This window comes from Dipodomys ordii, unplaced genomic scaffold (genome assembly GCF_000151885.1).
Source record: "Dipodomys ordii isolate 6190 unplaced genomic scaffold, Dord_2.0 Scaffold1, whole genome shotgun sequence".
Taxonomy (NCBI): domain Eukaryota; kingdom Metazoa; phylum Chordata; class Mammalia; order Rodentia; family Heteromyidae; genus Dipodomys; species Dipodomys ordii.
In genome coordinates, this window is record NW_012267217.1 from 37,013,572 (window position 1) to 37,035,898 (window position 22,327).

Here is a 22,327-nt window from a genome sequence, read left to right on the forward strand (position 1 = left end):
AAAGGTAGGTGAAAATTTAGCAGAGAGAGCTTCAAACATTCAAAACAAACAAGAAAAACAGATTTACCATAGGTTGACAAGAAGAAACATGATCAGATTAACCATGCTATGGATAAGTCAGAGAAAGTCATCTAAACACTATAACCAATCAATCTTGTGATTCTTAGTCCTGGTTATGCACCAAAACATCCTGCAGGGTTTATTAGGTACCTAACCCAAACCCCAAGTGTAATGATTCAAAAAATCTACAAACAAGTTGACACCTAGGCATCTTAATCTAAAAAAAGTATCTCAAAGATTTTGATTACAGCAACAAATGTAGGAGACAACATCCTTAGTTTCTACCTTTTTTCCTTTCTTAACAGGACCTTGATTTTAAAAATTAAACACTTTGGCTCTATCAAAGGAAGATTCTTTCTCCCAGCTCTGATAGGCCTAACTGACCTACGTATTATTTCATACCCTTTGCCAAAGACTGGAGCAAGGCTATATGAATCCAAGCCCATTAGAGCACCAAGATCCCAGGGTCTGGTAGATTATTCTGGGACAACTTCAGATTGACAGGGCCCCTGAAATCCATCCAGACTCTTCCGCTGCATGTAAATGAAGATGCACAGGGCCCCAACTGCTACTGGCAACCATCCCATGACCACAAGGGAAGCCAGCCTCAGGCTGACGCCAGTGCTGTGACTGAAAAGCAAGCAAGGGTAAACAACAAAAGTTTTTGGTAACATTACTGAATCACTGGATCAGAAATAATGAAACCTATTTGAACAGAAGATTTCATGGAACATGACTCAATATAGAGTCTTATTGTTTGAGTGGTACTTCTATTATTTGCATCTGCAAAACTACAGTGATTCTACTACAATGTTATTTAAACTTCTAACGTTTTGTATCAAGTAGAAACAATAAACCTTCCCTTTATACTTAATCTGAGATTTCTTTCCTTTTTTAAGAATAAGTATTTTTAAAATTTATTAATATTTTTCCAGTATTCCACCTAAATCTTACTGAAATGTTTATTTCACCACATTCACTTCATTTTTTTTTTTTATTCAAAGTTCTTGCTGTAGGCTTTGTCTTGAATCTGTAAGACCATTTGCCGCGCATAGAAGTCCCTGTATTCCTCTGGCAATTCAGCCAGTGTTTTTAAGGCTCTGTCCAAGATCTGTGCGGCTCTTGATGCTGCAACAGGGTCTTTGTTGCCATAGGTATCTGTTTTATCATAGCATTCAGATGGAAGGTGCTTCCAAAAGACATTCACTCCCACTCCAAACTCTTCAGAAATCACATTATGGAACCATAAAGCTGGAGAAAGTTTTAAAAAACAAGTTAAAAATAAAACCTACAGTTGAAAAAAAAAACTAAAATGTCAGTGAAATATCACGAATTGCATATAGCCAATCTAAGAAATAATTCTTTAACCAGATCCCTTCCTTAGCACACTCTCAGCGTTTAACAGAATCATTTTAACTTTTATGAATTGCCAACCAATTTAAACTGTCAATAGCATAAATCCTTACTTTAGAAAACCTTTAGGAATAGTAATTTTTTTTCTTTTAACTTGAACAACATAATAAAGTTGTATTTGTTTTGAAGTTCTTTCATTTGAGGCATGTACTTGTTTATGCTTCCTGTGTCAAAACCACATCAAAAATGTATACTTTTTATGTACACAGAACATTTCAATTATTTGAGGAGTATGTTTGACCTATTCTGATTCAGCATGGTACTTTTGTTTGTAAAGACTTCCTGTTCAAGCTGCAATTTGCTTTTCTGACTGTAAGTGCGCATTCACTGTAATGCAATCACATCTATCTTATGTTCCTTTCAGCTCCTGTATATAAAACTTCAACATACATTTTGGTAATGGAAATGTTTCAAGTTTATCATATACCTAATTATTTTTTATTTTCACTAGGAAGTTTACTTTGTTTTCAGTTGAGTATAAACATTTGTAAAATGTAAGTGCTGGAAGAATATTAAGGTAATACCACAGTATAACAGATGGAGGACTAATTATGTCAAAAGTGTTTAATCTTGTGAAAGGAAGATTTAAACTTCACAAGCTTATTCTAAGAATACTTGAGGAAAAAATGAAAGACTAAAAATATCTTGATTTGCAAAAATAGTCTTCAGTTTTAATCTTAACTTCACTGTTTAAGAATTCTTTTCCCCTGGTTCAGGTTAATAGGTAGAATAAAATTAACAATTTTGATAAATCCAAACATTAATCTTTTGCTTTTGTTTGGAAATAAAAATTCTTAGAATTCCTGTTTTATCTTCCTTTTTTTATAAAAAGCTGTATATAAGATGAAACTACTGAATATCCCTTAACCATGTTGAAAATATATAAAATCTAAAAATTTAAATATATAAAACAGCAATATACTGAAGACCAAAGTAGTGGTTGTTTGCAATGAATACAAGAAATAATCGAATCCATCAAGTTTTTATTAGGCCTTTAGGGATAGAAAGATTAACAAACACATAGTTCCTTTTCCTCAATTATAATATAGAACCAGATTAGAACTCCACATTTTTATTTATTAATACTTTAAAATTATCACCAAAAAGAGGTATTCATGATTACTAGCTATGGGAAATATAACTAAACAAATGGAAATTTTTGTGCATTCCTTTACTCTTTAATTACTTTTAAATATCAATTACAGACATTAATTATATCACTGTGGTTACTGATGTGGACATTTAATACACATCCAAACTAATGCTTATTTCTTAAATTCCAAACATTCTATGTACAAAAAACTAATGTACCCAACAGTATCACAGCTGATATTTAATAAAATCTGTACACAATGTCGGTATTAAAATGTTAATATTAAGCAGTAATTCACTGCATAGTGATAGGGAATGCATTCTGAGGAATAACAATTTTGTCACTGTGGGATTATCACAAAGTAAACTGAACATACCTAAGCCTATGGCTCCATTGTGCAAACTTGTATAGTAGGTACAATAATTATTGCACAATGGAAACTACATAAACCTATCTCAATACAGAAAAGGAACAATAAGTAAGTCCTAAAAGAAAAGATACACTGCATAGGGCACCAACCATGGGAACTGGTGAGTAATATGAAGGCCCCAAAGTAACTATACACTATTATTCTCCCTTTCCTGTCTCTTCTTCTTTTTCCTTTTCCTTTCCCTGTTTCTTCTTTCCTTTCTTTTTCTTTCCTTTCCTTCTCCTTCCCATCTTCTCTCCTGTCCCTTTTCCTCCCACCTCCCATACTGTACATTTACACTATACTAATTTCACTTTAAAAATCCCTAATAACAATCTTCGTTTACTGTAACCTTTTTCTTTATGAACTTCTAGATTTTTTAAAACTTTTTTTCTTTTTTTCTGTTTTGTCGGTCATAGGGCCCGAGCTCTGGGCCTGGGCTTTGTCCCTCAGTTTCTCAGCTCATAGCTAGTGCTCTACCACTTGAGCCACAGCCCTACTTCCAGCTTTTTCTGCTTATGTGGTGCTGAGGAATCAAACCCAGGGCCTCATGCATGAAAGGCAAGCACTCTACCACTGACCACCTTCCCAGCCCTTTTTTAACTTTTTGACTCACTGCAAGACTTAGTTCCAAACACTTTGTAACTATATGAATATATTTCTCTAAATCCCTTTTCTAAGCTTTTTTTCTATTTTTAAAACTTACTCACTTTTTAAACATTGAGTAAAAACTAGGAAACACACACATTCACCTACACCTACACACACTTATACCTACACAGGGTGAGGGTGCCTAGAGTATCACTGTTCTTTCCTCCCCAGCTTTCCATCTAGAAGGTTTTCAGGGAAACAAAGAGACATCTGCTATGATAACAGCATACACAATACTTCCAAGATAACCTTCCAAGGCTGTTTTGCAGCTGATACCAATGGTTCATGCCTAGAATCTTAGCTACTCAAGAAATTAAGCCCTAAAGGATGGCAGTTTGAAGCCATCCTAGGCAGAAAAGTTTGTAAGATTTAATTTCTTATTAAACAGCAAAATGCTCTAGTTGGAGGCATAGCTCACGTGGTAGAGTACCAGTTAAGATGAAGAAAGCTGAGCAAGAGCAGGAGGCTCAAATTTCAAACTCTGGCATCAACACATGTACACAAAAATATAAGTACAAGTAAAACAACAAACACCTACTCTAATAGATGAAGAAATTATGTAGTTTATGGCCATTATCAAATACCATGTTCTATGCGTAGCTCTATGACTTGCACTTTTGTGACTGGCGGCTACTAAGTTTGGCTATGCCAGCATCACAAGCTTATAAGCAATGTTTTGTGCGAGGTTATGATGGCTTATGTGATACAAAGTTTTCAGTTCCATTATAATCTTATGAAGATACTGTTATGTGATCTGTCGTTGACTATCACTGTTAATATAATGCACAATTGTAGTAAGTTGCTCTTGAGAAATAAGACAATCTTATGTTTGCCTAAGTATACTTTAAACACATACATGAACAAAATCATGTATAAAAATGATCTAGCACTTTTGTATTAAGAAAATCACATAAAAGATTAGTGATAGAATACATATTTTATAAACACATTTATAAGATGAAGCCTCATTTATAAATGAGATCTAAAAATCTTACCAGGAATGAATAACACATCACCAGCTTCAAGGGAACATTCATACCTTCTAGCCTTGGAAAACAGTGGGTATTTAGCCAAGTCTGGGTTATCTATATTCAATACTTTAGATTTAGAACCTAAGGAATTATAAAAACACAAAAAAAAGTCTGAGCATTAAAAAAATCATAAACTTGAAAATTTTGTTCAATTTACTCACATTGTGAGAACAATGGTTATTCTCCTGAGATCCAAGAGAGTTTTCAATAACCCACTCTGAGGTTTTCTGGGTGACCTTTGACACCCATGTAATGTAATTAAACTAACCTGAAAATCTCACTCTCCACACAGTGCACATATACGCATATATATATATATATATGCATATATATATATATATATATATACACACACACACACACACATCAATGAAAAACATTTTATCAGGAGAAAGTGGTATAAGATGTTGCTCCCTATGTGAATAAACAGTCATCAAAAGGAGTAACTGAGCTGGGTGATGGTGGTCCATGCCTATCATCCCAGATACTCAGGAAGCTGTGATCTGAGGAAAGTGAGGAACATCCCTGAGATTCTTATCTCTGGAAACCACCAAAAATGCCAGAAGTGGAGCTGTGGCTCAAATGGTAGAATGTTAGCCTTGAGCAAAAAAGCTTAGGGACAATGCCCAGGCCCTGAGTTCAAGCCCAGGACTGGCACCAAGGAAAAAAAAAATCCAATAATAGTAAAAATATCAATAATGATTAACTGTAACTGAATAGGATTTAGAAAGAAACTTTAAAAAGGCATACCTGATAAATATAAATACTGGGCATCTCGAGGACTGAATAATACAACACGTTTTTTCCCTGTCACTTGTATTAAGAAGTTATCCATTACCTAAAGACCAATAAAAAAGTATACAAGTAAGCAGTGTCTAAAATTCAGATTAACAACCAATAATATTCCAGTTAACTGTAACCCTTTCCCATTTTAAAGACATCATCTCACTATGTTTCTGACATTGGCCTTGAACTCAAACTTTTATCTCAGCCTTCTGAGTAGCTGGGATTATAAATATGTACCACTGTGCTCAACTTATTCTTTTATAAAACTTATTCTTTTATAAAACTTAACAATACCTAAAATTACCAACTATGTTCTAATTTAATAATGAAAACATCTGTAGTCCAAAAACAATAATTACTTTATTAAAGACATTTTTGTAATACTTCCTTAAAAAGGGAAGAACTATAAGTGTTTTGCTCTACCTAATGAAGTAAGGACAGCTAAGGTTTTTTGAGATTCTTCATTAATACATACTTACATATTTAGATGTGACTATCTAAAAACACAAGACCAACTCTAGACAACAGACTGAAAACATTCTTAATTCTATGCCAATCATAATTTAATTATAGATATTGGTTATAAAATTATTTGTATAGGAAGATGATCTGACAATATAATTTGTAATGGATTAATCTTAACTTTTCCTGTATATGCAAGGGTACAAGTTCTTAGTACAGATTGTGAAAAATGTTACAAGGGAAGCCATATTACTCTGAGCTAAAGAATTAAGATATACAATGGACACAATATGATTATCCATATATCATTACATCTGGAGAATTACTGTTAGCTCTGATCTTTACTTATATAAACTTATATAAACTATAGCTACATAACTACAACTAGTGTTCCTTTTAAAGAAAAGCTTTATATCTTATTTTCTATTATAACTCAAGGTAAAAGGGAAACTACTTAAAATTTAAAACTCAGTCATAAAATATAGCCTAATTTACACAAATCACCACATCATTTCCTCACCCTACCATTCATGTAAAACCTAAAAAAGCAAAATGCCTCTCTTATTTAATTATAGAACTACTGTAATAATAAAATCCTCCTCAGGTCTTTAAATAAATTATAAAATACATACATACAACATATATAAAAACCAAGAGTATGATTCAGAATGTTAAAAAAATTACTTTTACTGGGGGAGGTGTCAGCACACCTTTTATAATCCCAGCACTTAAAAAGCTGAAGCAGGAGGATGACAAGTTCCAGGCCAGTCTGGGCTACACAGTAAGAACTTGTCTCAAAAGAACAAATATTACAATTTTGAAAAAGCATTTTATCTTTGAAAATCTGTTAAAATTATTTAGCTTCCTATTTATCTCTCAACACTAACCTATACACAATAATATTTACATCTACATATATTTAAGCTAATATAACCCATAATCAAGATGGTAATTCTACACATCCTGCTGCTCTACAAAGACAGTAGAATTTGATGTTTGCAAGACTGCCAAATATCCTCAAATTCTTCAAATTGGAAATAGTTTTCCATATGCTTCTGCCTTTCTCCTAACCTAAGCAACATAACTGAGGGTGGCCAGAGTCCTATGTATCACTTACACATGCTCTTATCATAAGCAAACAATATAAATTTCCCTCTTCCTTCTGTAGTTATCATAAGCCAGAAACAACCACTTCATAAAATTCATATGATGATAAATCAAGAACAAGATTACAGAGGAATGTAAATGTGAGAAATGAAGGCTTTGCCCTTAGCCAAATAATTCACTTGCCTATTGCTGCTTTATTCAGTGTTTTTTAAAACTGTGTTTAAACAAACTACATATAAAAGAGTTTCAAAGCAGCTTATTAAATTGAAACCATGAATGTTAAATCCACAAATACTAAGGATCTACAGAAGATTCAGAGTTCTCATTTATGCAGCCTACATCATAGTGAGTCCAAAGTTGTAATCCAGGTGAACTAATTCGAAAAACGCTGGAAAAGAACTGTTCCTCTCTGAAGAATTTTGGAAACTTAATATCTCCTTCTAATGAAGGAAACTGCTTCCGGATATCTGCAACATCCTATTTGAACAGATATAAAAATAAATAATTAGATAAAACATAAGATGCAAAAAGAATTTCAATACATACAATATTAGCATAATGCTTACTCTACCTATGGCTGCCAGACTACATAATATTAAGGAAGAAAGGGCAATATTTGTTGAGTACTTTAAGATATTCTGTGACCACCTAAGAACACAGATCTTTCCAATAAAGGAATAGACAAAAATCAGAGGCAACAGTAACACGGATAATCTCAATACACTTCATTAACAGAAAGTGTTTCCCTACTTTAAGCAAGATTTAAACAATTGTCAACTACTCTAAAGCTTAGATAGTGAATGGTTTAGGATTTTTTCTTTTTTATTGTTTTTTTTTTGTGGGGGTGCCTGTCCTGGGGCTTGAACTCTGGCACTGGGCACTGCCCTTGAGCTGTTTTTGCTCAAGGCTAATACTCTACTACTTGAGCCACAGCTCTACTTTTGGCTTTTTTGGCATTTATTAGAGGTAAGAGTCTCACGGACTTTCCTGCCCGGGCTGACTTTGAATTGTGATCCTCAGATTTCAGCCTTCTGAGTAGCTAGGATTACAGGTGTGAGCCCAGAACCTAGCATCATTCAGGATTTTTATAATTATTTTTTGGAATATTATTATATGACTGAACATCTAAATGTATATCACACATATATATATATCCCACTATATATGTTATATATTACATATATATGGGATTTCTTATGTACTGTATTACAAATATTATTGACATGTGGGATTATACATATATATGGGATTTATGATTATATACGAATTAAATGACTTAAACACTAAGACTCTATAGTCCTTTATGAGACTAAGTACTTACTTTTCAATAATCTCACTTCTTATAGAGGGGCACAAATCATTAAGAAAAGGAGAGGAGGAAACAGGTGAGGTACCAGTCAGTAAGTATAAAACATTACATTGTAAGTATACTCATTTAGTTTTTAACTTCTTGTTTTAAATACACATTCTTACCTTTCTAGGATCTTCTCCAAGTGACCGTAAATAGTATTTCTCATCCTTAAAAGAAAAATAACATTAGCATTATTTAAATAACATTTAAATGAATGTTAAAAAATCCATTTAAAAATATTAAGAAAGAAGAAATAAAATCTTAAATCTGACCTGCTAAAAGTCCTTTTCTAACTAGTACAGTTATTTTGTCCTTTCTACTAATGCTCTCTGGTGGCCATGAGAAGAAATGTCTCTAAATGTTGCCTACTGTAGACTTGTTCCACAAAACATTAAGGAAAATAAAGTCTAAAGGCAAAAACACATTGAAAGCCATGATGATTAATTTAGCCTTATAGTCCAAATTATTGAGTCACTTTTAACAATGTCTTAACACTTAATAAAATGACTCCTTTGGTCAACAATATACTTCTTAGGTATAAAAAAAGATACAGTTTTTAACAATTTTTTAAATAACTTTAGAACACTGTATTTTATCAGGTCAGCCTATCCTGAAACAAAATAATTCTCAAACCAAATCCTTAAAAGTCAGCTCATGTATGAATTAGAAATATATCAAGTCAGTAAAATTAAAATAAACACTCTTAAAAAGAGAACTGGCATATCAAAGACAGAATTCTACCTCTTTGAAACCAGTACGGACTGTCTTAAACTGCAAAGTGTTTTACCTTAAAATATAATTCTGTTATCATAAACTTTATTGAACTCTCAACTTTTTTTTCATGTAGATTCTGCGAGTTTATTCCTTGCTAAAAATAGTCCCTGATAGTATACTGTCAGCTTTAATGTTTCAGGATTTAAAAAAATACGTCTATGTAGCAGATAGAGATGAACTGTTCAGATTCCCTTTCGTGAATGGACCCATTGCTTAATTGAAGTGTGTGATTAACTTGGGGCTGCAAGTTGTTCACTGTTCACTTTGAGTTCACCTTAGCATTTGAACCAAGAAAAGTCCAACCAAATAGTGAAAAGGGCATAGCCATTGCCACCTAAGGAGAACTACTCTACTGAGTCTACTCAGAGATCCACAGTGAGCTGAAAGGACTGTCAGATGTGCACTTGTGTCTCATGGATTCCCCTGCATAATTCTGCTTCCTGCTCCTTTCTTATACAGGCAATATTCCCAGATATACATTTCCAGATGACTGCAGTGACAATCCATGTATATCTTATCTGCATATTTGTATAATTTTTAGGTTTAATCCTATATTCAGCCTATATTTCTTTTTTTTCCCTTTGTTCTTTTTGGTCTATTTTGTTTTTTGAGACAAGCTCTCATTATGCAGCCCAAGCTAGACTAGAACCTCCTACCTACGTTTTCAAATGCTAGGATTATTGGCATGTACTACGACTTGCTTGCTTGTTTATTTAGAGTCTGTCCCAATTATTTATTTATTTAGTGCCTGACCTAAGGCTTGAACTCAGGGCCTGGGTTCAGCTCCTTGAGCTTTTTTACCCTAGGCTAACAGTCTACCACTTGAACCACAACTCCACTTCTGGCTTTTTGGTGGTTAACTAGAGATAAAGAGTCTCACAGACTTTCTTGCCTGGGTTGGCTTCGAACCACAACTCTCAAATCTCTGCCTTCTGGGTAGCTAGGATTACAGACATGAGCCAGCTGCTTTCTAATTTTAAATTTTTGGTGGTGGTGGGGCTCAAACCCAAGTCCTTGCACATGCTATACAAAAGTGCTTTATCACTGAGCTAGGTCTTCTTTTCTACTCTCTGCCACTCATTACCCTCAAAGAGGAAAGTTCCTAAAGGCAACTACATAGATGTTCAAAGCATGGCTATGGAGGTTAAAAGAACAGTTCTCAGGTAAACCTCATGAGAATCAGTTTTAAAAGAAATTACACTGCAGACCCGCAAAGTTTGTAAGGTTCTTGGTAGTAATCAAGTATAACCACTGGCTGATCAATCTGCACAGCTGGTTCAAGTACAGATAAGGCTTCATTCCAGGCTTTAGTTTAGTTTGAAATATGGTTTTGAAATAACACAGTGAATCTGAAAAAAGACATAAGTAAACTTCAATGCCGTATCTCTATATGCTTAAACTGAATTGTTTAAAGCTGGACTATAATATAAAAATTATTGTAATTCAATCTTGAATCAATATTACAGTAAATACTCAAAAATTAACAGCTAACAATAAAATATAGAAAAAGATTAAAGAATGAAAATTTCCATTAGTATTTAATTTTGGCATATTGAACAAAAATATTTTCAAAAGAAGTAGTATTAATAACACTTAATGTTTCTATGTGTCAGACACACTGCTAAGTATTTTATGCATATTTTACAAATTTAATGCAGTTAATGCTCACAAAACCCATATGATATACTATTATTGTCTCCAATTCATATTGTCTCCAATATGGCCAAAGGGTGAGAGCTAGTAAATAGTAGAGCTAGATTCTATATATCAAACCAAATCTTAAGAATGGCTATCACAGACTAATTCTTGAATATGCAAAGATTTTTTATAAGAAAATCCACTTCTAATATAGATATTAATGCTTTCTGGAAAAGTGTAAAAGCAGCTAGATGTGATGGCTCATGCCTATAATCCTAGCTACTCGAGAGACTGAACTGGAAGGATCACAGTTTAAAGTCAGCCCAAGAAAAAAAGTACACAAGACTCCATCCCAACCAATAAAACACTAAGCATGGAGATATGTGCTATAATACCACCTACACAGGAATGGTAAATAGGAAGATCACAGTCCAGGCCAGCCTAGACAAAATGTGAGACCCTATTTGAAAAATAACTAAAGCAAAAAGGGCTGGGGGTATGGCTCAAATGGTAGAACTCCTGCTTAGCAAGTACAAAGCCCAGAGTTCAAATCCCAGTACTGAGTACAATAACAAAAAAGCTAAAGTGTTACCTCTGAAATGAAGAATTCATCATGCTTATCTTCAGCGGCCCTCTGAACTAACTTGTCAAAAGGTAAAGTTCTGAAATAAACATAAAAGAATTGTTAGACTTGGTAATTGTGGATCAACTAGTAATAATATAGTCATTATACATACAGACTCATTGCAGTGGGGTATCATCTGCGTTACAATACTGATAGCTTTTGTTATTACCATATTATGTAGAATTCTCAGTTTTTAAAGTTCATTTAAATAGTATGCCTATTTGACCTAAATTATGTGAAATTTTAAAATTAAAGAATTTTAAATTAATGTTATAGATGGATCACTATAGGTCAATAAATATGCTTCTATCCTGTCACTGATGGAAAAAAAGTTGCTAAGGCATCTGATTACCTTTGGAATTATACAAAATTCTAGGCTCTGCTACCTGTTTCCAAGTGTCATAAAGCAAATCATGTGATGAATTGAGTCTCTAGTGTGACACTGGAAAGGAAGTAGACAAATGTGGTCCAATGAAGCCAACCACCAGCCCTATAGTCCTACCTTCTGGCACCATCCCACAACACTGCACTCGTGTTGTACCCTTTGTTGTGTTAAGGCTTCTGAAAATAGCTCAAGAATTCAAGTGAAGTCATCAATTTTTAATGTCAAATTTCTGTTTCAAAGCCTATTTCCATCTTGGGAAACAGGGTTTCCTTTATATCATATTCTAGAGAGTTATCTTTTCTCCAGTTCTTGTCCCATCTTTTCATCTTTTTAGACTCAGAAGAGATGAAGAGATCACCATATCAGTAACACAAGGATATCCTCCAAAGCTTTTCCTCTGCTCCTTGACTGCATACCTGCCCTCAAATATGATTAAAGAGCTGTAATTTTTGTCTTATTAGAAAACTGAACTTTGTATGGGGAGATGGGAAGCAGATGGTCTTCTATGAGATGACCTGAGACTGGCTTACTTTCTCCTGGCACTGGGTAAAGATAAATGTGATACTAGGCAACACTGTTCACAGTAAAAGTCCTTTTTGGTTAGTGAACTATGTCTGCACAAGAAGTTATGTGAGTGGCCTAAAAGTATCAAGAGCGGGGAAGGTAGTTGTGGAGGTGGGAGGGAAGGGATGGCAAGGGGAAAACAAAGGAGGCAACAATGCTCAATAGGAAATGTACTCATTACCTTGCTCATATAACTGCAACCCCTCTCCAGCATTTTTACAATAAAAAACATACTACAAAAAATATCAAGAGGATTATTAGGACTAAATATAAAAGGCAGAGAAGGTAGCTTTCATGTATGCTATGTAATTCAAACTGTGATATATTCCTTGGAGAAACCTAGCTGTGTTCATGGACTATTTTTTTGGCAGGGGTAGGGGGAGTCAGTGGTGGAGCTTGAACTCAGGGCCTGGGTTCTGTCCCTTGGTTCTTTTTGCTCAAGGCTAGGGCCCTATCACTTTGAGCCACAGTGCTACTTCCAGTTTTCTGGTGGTTAATTGGAGATAAGAGTCTCACTGACTTTACTGTCTGGGCTAGCTTCAAACAGTGATCCTCAGATCTCAACCTCCTGAGTAGCAAGGATTACAAGCATGAGCCAGAAGCACCCAGCTCATGGGTTATTCATTGATTTTGGGGGACCATGTTTTTTATCTAAACTCTCATATATTTCAGAACCACCTTCATAATCTTGTCCCTTTACAACTCAGTCATCAACTGGTAAACCAATAAATGGCTCTTGGGCTTATACAAAGACTCCTACTAAAACTATCCTGCTCATATACTACTTCCTGCCTTGTATTCTTCTGAAAAGTTAAGTGAATCTGATCAAGGTTCTGGACTAGTGGGCCCTTGAGTGTGAATGTCCATCTGCACCAGAAGGTACTGCTGGTAATTAGGGAAAGCAAGCACTGCAGGCATAGAAAAGTGGAGTCTACAATCCATACACACCAATGCAAAGAGCCAAGTTTCCTACTCTAGTTTCTCACAAATTACATCAATAAAGTTACTTAACATCATCCTACTCAGTATTTTCCTTCTCAGGCATCACTATGTACACAACCTTCTTTCCTACCAAAGAATCTTTGAAGAGTTCGGGCCAGAAGAAAGCCTTATATATGGCCCAGAACTACATGTATAATTGGTTTAACAGGTTTATCTTAGTAGGGAGAAGTGTCCCAAAACCTTTACAGAAAACAGGGCAGAATATTAAGACTGCACAAACAAATAAAGTAGAGCAGGCCAAAGAAGCAGAATTGCGATGTTGCCAGAAATCTCCCCGTAAGTAGTAGTACCATCATAGCTTCTACGAATCACTAGTCCCCATGGAGGACAGGAAATGAAGAATATAAGTTGGGAAGTTTTTTGGCTTAAAGATTTTATCTACCCATGTACCCTCTATTAAAGTGCTATGTGACTGGGTTAGCATAGACCAAAGGAGTACTGAAAGGAGGATATGGGTTATCAAGGACTCTGTAGAGTCAGGCAAATTTGAGTATACATCCTGAGTTCTATCACTTTAAATTACATCTTTGGGTATATGACTTAATATTTTTAAACCTTTGCTTACTCATCTATGATATCATAAAGCTACGTCACAGATTGCCTTGTGTTTAAAATTAGAAATAGAATGTTTGGCACAGTGCCTGATATACTGTAAGTGTTCAAGAAGGATAGATGCTGTGGTTAGTAACAACGATAATGTACCCTCAGCAGCATGCAGGCAATCATCAACATTAAAAGAACATAAAAAAAAAAAACCTTTCAGTGCCTAGCTTCCCATTTTGGAATCACTTCTTTACAAAATCCAGATCAGGATTGATGACAGTGTTATAAACAAGAGGAAGATGATGGCAGAATTTCATGATGCAATAGGGTAAAGCAAGTAAAGCTTATGTTTACTAGTTTTATGCTATGAATCATATGACTAGAAGATACTAACAGCATTCTTTCACTACCCAATTCTTTTGTTGAGGTATCCAGAGCTAACAAGAAAAACATTAAAGTTAAAACTTTGTGGGTCATGGGGCTCTAACTCAGGGCATGGGTGCTGTTCCCCTGAGCTTCTGTGTTTAAGGCTACCACCCTACCACCTTGTAGCCACAAAGCCACTTCTGGTTTTCTGGTGGTTAATTGGAGATAAAAGTCTCACAGGCTTTCCTGCCTGGGCTGGCTTCAAATGGGATGTCAGCCTTTGAGTAGTTAGGATTACAGGCGTGAGACTTTTTAATGCACCCCTCTTCAGATGTCTTATTGAAAAAGAAAGGAGCCTCACACTGAACTGATTTAACAGTGGATGTGTCTGCAGAATTTGTTTCTAGTATCGCTGGTTTAATGATCTCCTCCCTTTCCTATGGCTTACTAAATGCTATAAAGAATTAAAGTTATTGTTTTCTAAAGCAGTAATTTTTCAGCTTTCTAGTAGCACCAGTGAAAGGTTTTAAGGGAGCCAGCATAGATCTGTAACACAATATATGTTTGAAAAGTTTAAAAGGCATGAGAAAACACCAAGGCAATTCAAGATGAAATTTTATTATGGCACTAGATACTGGAAAATAAACATCATTAATTATAGGCTGAAAACACTCATCACTCCAACACTTTCTTCCACTTTTTGATGTAATGAGAAGTGAAAAGTTCATACACTTGGAAAACCCTACAGCAATTAGATTTAATTCATGACCTATTAAAAACCCAAACTATAATATAAGTATTCAGAGCACTGAAACTGAGAAGTGCTTTGGCAGCTGCTACAGAAACTTGGGGAATTCTAATGAGAAAGGAACAGCCCAGGACACTGGAAACTCTGTGTAGCTCATCTCTAAACTGAAGCCTTTGGTTAACTACATGGTTTCTCAATAGATTTAATTTGTTGGAAACTCAAAACTTGGAAGTTATTTTTCAATTTAACATTTTTAGTGAATCTCATGGGAATAAATAGCATAAGAAATCTGCAACATCAAGTTAGTGTTTTCAAGTTTAGAAATTTAGCAGTTTTTTACTACTTCTTATACATTTTTCTGTGACACCACAATATAAAGTAGCAACTATGAGAGAAATTAAAGATATTCAATATTAAACAAAAGAGAAAATTAAGCACAATTAAGTCTTAAAAAGCTGTACCTATATTTCTAGAAAGGGAAGATATATAAAACAAGAGCCTATTAGAAAGTATTCTATTCCAGGTAAGTTACTAATGGGATAGATAAATAAATTAATTCAGCACTGAATGTATACAACACAACCAATCTCAGCTCAACCTCTAGTTATTGAAGTTCTCTTTCATGGCTCCAAAGATATTAGGCATAAAAATATTTTTTTTGGAAATGTCTTTGTACAATTATGTAAATTCAGAATTCTTGTCTTTTAAAAGCTACTCTCAAAAAGAAGTCAGTAAGCATGATTACATAAACTAGCCAAAAGTTAAAATGCCATATGGTCTTTGCATAATAATGTAAAAATATTTTTAAAGTTTAAAAAGTTATTTGCATCCCAAAAAGTAAACCTCAGAAGAAGATACCTATATACAAAATTCTTACTAATGAAGTCCATCTGTGCAACTGTAGAAACATGAATTTTTACTTCTTTCGTCCCTCCAACTTGGCTTAGGTAATCCACTGTCCATTTGCTTGTGCATGACCCCAAATCAATTCCTTCTAACACAAGTGGTTTTCTCTGCAAGGAAAAAATAATAACAAATTGTGTGAGTATGTATGTGTGAAAACCAATACTACATTGGGAGTTGTATTTGGTAACGGGGATAAGTTTTGATTCTTGATACCAAGATGTTCAAACTCAACGCTTTTGACTTAAGTGGGAAGAGGATCCATGTAATATGCTTATACAAAATTTTAAGACAGAAAAATCAGAACAGGAACATCAATACACGAGAGAAATCCAAATATTAAAGTTATTTTCATCTTAAAAATAAAAATACTGTATTTCTAAGTCAAACATTTTTGTAACTTCTTATGGTTACAAAATAGTTTTGATACTATTCCAGACTTCTAAAAAAGTTGCAAATGGACAGTGGATTACCTAAGCCAAATTGGAATAGCATTTTATCATATTTGCTTTATCATTTGCTCTCATACAATTTTTAGAGAGGGAAATATTGCCAACGTCATGCTCCTTTGTCTCTAAAGACTTGAGTGCACCTTCAGAAAACCGACATTCTCTACCAAAACCATGGAGTAATTATCAAAATTATGTTTCACATTGAGTTAATACTATTATGCAATCTATAGTCCCCTTCAGATTTAATTATCCCAATAATTTTCTTTAGCTACTTGTTCTCCTGGTCTAGAGTTCATCCTCAGAGGCTACAATGTGTTCATTTGCCATATGTGTGTCTCTTTCTCCTCACTCCTCTCTCCCTGCTCCATCCCTCCCTCCTTCCCTTTCTCCTTCCCGCCCCCACCCCCATCCTGAACTCAGGGCCTGGGCACTGTCCCTGGCTTCTTTGTGCTCAAGGGTAGCACTATACCACTTGAGCCACAGAGCCACTTCCAGCTTTTTTGAGTAGTTTATTGGAGATAAGAGTCTCAAGGGAAGGAGAAGGATTGGGATTGGGGGGGACAGGGGAGGCTGGGAAGGGATGTGAAGGGTAAACAAAGGAGGAGGCTGCAATGCTTGGTAAGAAATGTACGCATTATCCTGCCCATGTAATTGTAACTCCTCTGTACAGCATGTTCACAAATAAAATAAAATTTAAAAAAAAAAAGAGTCTCAAGGGGACTTTTTTGCCTGGGCTGGCTTCGAACCAATCCTCAGATACCAACAACCTTTTGAGTAGCTAGGATTACAGGTGTGAACCACCAGCGCCCAGCCCATGTCTCTTTAAGTCTGTCCTTCCCCCCCTCCCCCCCCTCTATCTTTGTCTCCCATATCTACCATTAAAAAAAAAAGAAAATGTAGTTGCAAAAAGAGGTTACAATTCTATAAGTCAATGACTGACAATTTTGAAGCCCACAGGCCAGTTATTTTGTTCAGTGCTCTTCAAATTAAGTTTATCAGAAGTTTCTTCATGTTTAGATTCAGGTTATTCATTTTGCAGAAGGAATGTATTACAGAAAGAATGTTGTGATCATCCTGGAGTATATCAGGTGGCAACTGGTATTATACTCTACCATCTGAGATGTTAACTATGATAATTTTGATCTGAAATTAACAGTGATACAATGAGTACAAAATACAGTGATTTTTTTCAACTCCATCATGTCTTCTACATTACTTGACACCATAATGTTAAAAGGTGAGCTCTGATGTCTCTATTGATTAATTTTATTCTTAGATTATTAAATCTAAGGATTTTGTTTAAGACTTATTCCATAGCCCAAGCTAGCCTCCAACCCCAGGCCTTTCATTCCTGCCTCCTTAGTTCTAGGCTTACAGATATATACCACCATGTTTATCCTTAGTAATGTAATTTTGATGTTCTAATTATCTCAGATTTAGCCAGGCTGCATTAGGCTGATTGAACCTTTGGACTTTTTAACCTGAACACTTTCTTACTTTACAGTGAAACAAAACAATCCAGTATTCTTTTGTACATTCTGTGCTCAGTCCTGCAAACAGCCATCTCTTTAAGTAGCTCTCGTTTCTTCTAAATGGGGAATGTGTAACTGAATATCATTACTTCTACTTATTCAGCAGTCAGAACTAAGAAATTCATGTGTGTACACAACCTTTAATAAACAAAACACACAGCCATGTATGCATACACATATACACTTAATGCACAAATTGCACATATTTCAATGTTTACTCTTTATTATTATTCATAATTTTTTCAACAGTGAGGAACCTAATTCCCATTATCCTCAATATTTAATCATCTGAAAAGCCCAAGAATATACAGAAAGTACTTTCAGAATTTTTAGATCATGCCACTGTAAAAAGCAACTGCTAACCAGTATTATATCTTAGCTATTTGGGAAGCTAAGTTTAGACAATGTAGTTTGAAGCCAGACCGGGAAAGAATTCTTATCTCTAACCAGAAAAAAGCCAGAAGTGAGGCTGTGATTCAAGTGGTAAAAGTGCTAGCAATGAGCAAAAAAGTTCAGGGACAAAGCTTAGCCCCTGACTGCAACCAACACACACACACACATAGCAACTCCTCCACTATCTAGTATTCAGTCTGACTTCACCAATACACACACACACACACACTCACACACACACAGCACAACTCCTCCACTATCTAGTATTCAGTCTGACTTCACCAATACACACACACACACACACACACACACACACACACACAGAGCAACTCCTCCACTATCTAGTATTCAGTCTGCTTGCAGTCCACCATCCCCACCTCCCCATACTTTTTTTTTTTTTTTTTTTGGTGCCAGTGAATTTTTGGCCTAGGTGCTATCCCTGAAGTTTTTGTGATAAAGGCTAACACTCTACCACTTAAGCCACAGCTACACTTCTGGGTTTTTTGATGGTTAATTGGAGGTAAAAGTGTTACAGGTTTTACTGCCTGGGATGGTGGCTTCAAACAACAATCCTCAGATCTAGGCCTCCTGAGCTGCAGGATTACTGACATAAGCTACCAGTATCCAGCTAGTTCAGGATATACAATCAAAGTACTATGTTAAAAAGTGTCTTCCGTTGCTTCTCCCCCTCCTCTGGATAGGTTCATTTGTTCCTTTTTGTTTTCTAATTTAAGGTTTTGTTATTTTAAATTTTCATATGCTTACTGATTATTATTATTTATTCAGGCATAGAAATAACCAATGTTATAAATTTCTTAACTATCACTTCTGTGTTTCTTGCCTGCTATGTCCTCAAAAAGTACATTTTCTTATCCCACCCTTTTATGTAAAAAGTGGCTTGCTTTATTTTCTTCTATGATTTGCTTTTTGTAAAGTACAAAAATATACTTTCAAAATAGCAGCTATCAGTTCAGATATCTCCTTTCTTCTTTTTTGTAACTGCTGAGTATAGTACAGTATAAGTAGGCAATAATGTATTCAATCACTCTCCTATGTAGTCTTTCAGGTTATTTCAATAATGTTAAGTTCAACATTTTTGGAAAAATGCTTTCAGGGATAATTCTGAAATGAGAATTTGCTTAGAAGTAAACTAAATACATGTAGTTTTATTAATATTTGTATAAAGGTTTAAATCACTTGGCATAAAATGTGGGAACAGCAGTTTCTTCATAGCTTCACCAATAGCTTGTCTTCAAAATTGCTTAATTTTTGCCAATATTTGAGGTAAGAAATAGTACTTGTGTAACTTTAGTCAACTTTAGTTCCTAAAGTTGACTATCCTTTCAAATGGCTAAAGACTATCTTAATAGTTTTTTGTTTTGTTTTTCAATTAATGCTCAGTTTTGGCTTTCCCCCACCCCCACCCCCTCCTTTTAAAAGTTCTTTGTAATACAAGGTCTTTTTACAATCCTTTATGAGATCTATGTTGCAAATACTTTCTTTCCATTTGTTATTTCAACTTTATTTACAGTGCTTGTCATGCAAAATTTTCATGTAGTCAGACTGCAACTTTTTTTATTGTAAAGATGCTGTACAGAGGGGTTACAGTTACATGAGTAACTGTCGAGCATTGTTACCCCCTCCTTTGTTTTTCTTCTACTATCTCTTAGACTGTAACTTTTTACTATACCTGAAGTTTGAGTCATAGAAAAGGTTTCCAACAGACCTAGAGGAATTTACTGTTCTAATACTCGTGTGATTTCTTTTTCTTACATTTGGGATATACTTGAACAAGTATATAAATGGTATATAAATATACCATGCTGTACATGGTATATTTATTGTTTTATGAATGACTAGTTAGCACCGTTAAAGCAGTGAAACTACTACAGTAACAGTGTCTATGTGCAGTGAACTTTCTAAAACCACAGCGAATGCACAACACCAAGAGTGAACTTTAGATTATAGACTTTGAGTAAAAATTATGTCAATGTAGGCTCTTATGAGAAACATAATGGATATTACATACTGTGAGGGCAGGAAGTATATGAGAAATCTCTGTACCATCTGTTCAATTTTGGTGTGAAGCTAGAACTATTCAAGAACAATATATTAAAAATATTTTTGACTCAGTGACTTTTGAAATGTCATGTTCATATATACTCATTTTCCATCCTGAAAAAAAAAAACTATATATAGAGAGTGTCATTGTTGGACTTTCTATTTTTGTTTTTGGCTATTCTTAAGCTTGAACTTTGGGCCTGGGCCCTGTATCATTTAAGCCACAGAGCCACTTCCAGCTTTTTCTAGTGGCTGGAGATAAGTATCATTGACTTCTAATGATAATCCTCATATCTCAGCCTCCAAACTAGATTATAGGTGTGAACCTGTTATAGGAAGTGGAGTTTAGCTCACATGGTAGAGCACCAACCTTAAAAAAGCCAAGTAAGAGATGAGTCTGAATGCTATTTGCTTACAAGGTTGTAATTTTCATTTGCACTTTTTCAAGTTTGTCTCAAAAAGCTGTGTGGAGGGTTTTTTTTTTTAATGGTAACTCATAGAAAACCAATTTTTCTGAGCCTGATATGTGGTGTACAGCTTATAATCAAGTGTTATTTTATAAATAAAATCTTTGTAGGAGCAGAAAAAAAAAGCCAAGTAAGAGTACAAGGTCCTGAGTTCAAGCCCTAGTACTGGTACCAAAGGGGGGAAAACTAAAAAATATTTTACTATAAAAATAAAATATACATATACAGTATTAGAACAAAAGAAGATTAAGTAAAAAGTAAAGTTCTGCTTCTGCTTTATGCTTTCTCCAAAGATACACCTAAGGCATTAATCATTTCTTTTATATCCTCCAGACACCTGAATACCATTAAAACACAGGTATCAGTGCCTGTCAGACTTGCTACTTTTTATTTGTGCACATTTATCATGCCTCGAGTTAATGGTCGAGTTTTCAGAACATGTTAAAAAACTAAACAGGTATTCTTTTTCCTCTCTCCATTTTGTTATAATTTTTAGTCTTATTATAAGCACAAAAAGTCGTAGGAATTTTATACTTTATGAAACTTAGCAATGCTTCCACATATATTATGTCTGGACAGAGAAGGCTAACTTGCTGTGCATCTTACAAAGCACTTGCAAATGTAGGATTCTGTCTTCACAACACTGCCCTGTCAGTACAGATACTGCATCCCTATCATTCCTGAGATGGGGTTTGAGGAAGAGCAACCCAGAGAGAACTAGTTCTGAAAAATAAACGAAGCTTTGAATGGTCTCCAGCAGGATTTGAACCTATCAAAGGGAAAAATAAAAGTTCATCCCTGACTTGAAATCCTCAGACCATTCTTATAGATGTGTACATCAACGAAGAAAACTATTTTTTGTTGTTGTAGTTTGCTTGCTTGTTTTTCGTCCATCAGTTTTGTCCAACCAGCCACAGGCTTACTTTCACCTTCGGGTTGTTTTTTTTTTTTTCCTTTAAATGCTAGCTACTTTTTGTTTTTATGTACTTTAAAAAAAAAAAAACAAACTTCTCCTTTATGTTACCAGAAGTTTTCTTATTTAAAACCAAAACCAAAACTCAAAACTAAGAGATTCTGAAGTCTGAACTACAGACAAGGTTAGAACCCAGGACCAAGGACGTTTTGGGGGAGATTTCCACGCCGGTGGACGGAGGGCCCCGCGGGGCTCGGAACCGAGTTCCCCGCTGGGCTGCTTTCCGGAGCGCAGGGCGTGGGCCCACGGGCCCCGCGCGTCACCCAGCGGCCGGCCCGGGGAGCACGGACCTGCCAGCCGGCCCCCTCCCGCGGGGTCTCCCCGCCCGCTTCCCAGCCTCGGGCGCCGCGGGGCGCCGCGGGCAGGGTCCTCCCGCCTCGAGGTCCTCACCTGTGGATAGAGGTGCTCCAGGAACCGCTCCCGCGAAACGCCCTGCAGCCGGGGCACGGGGCGGCGCTCGCCCGCCATGCTCGCGCTCCGGGGGGCGTCCCCGGAAGGCCTCGGGACCTTTGGCGTCTGCGCGTTCGTCGGCGACCGC

At 35.5% G+C, this 22,327-nt stretch overlaps 1 protein-coding gene across 1 annotated transcript; it reads right to left on the bottom strand.

Moving 5' to 3' along the window:
- Positions 1-338: 338 nt before the first annotated feature.
- Positions 339-22,284, bottom strand: Tyw5 (tRNA-yW synthesizing protein 5). The gene is made up of 8 exons (XM_013010270.1): positions 22,180-22,284; positions 15,867-16,021; positions 11,368-11,437; positions 8,486-8,530; positions 7,352-7,489; positions 5,408-5,495; positions 4,622-4,738; positions 339-1,311 (listed from the first exon to the last, which is right to left on the bottom strand). The coding sequence occupies exons 1-8, from the start codon at positions 22,255-22,257 to the stop codon at positions 1,055-1,057; spliced, it is 948 nt and encodes a 315-aa protein (XP_012865724.1). The 5' UTR covers positions 22,258-22,284; the 3' UTR covers positions 339-1,054.
- Between the last annotated feature and the right edge of the window lie 43 nt (positions 22,285-22,327).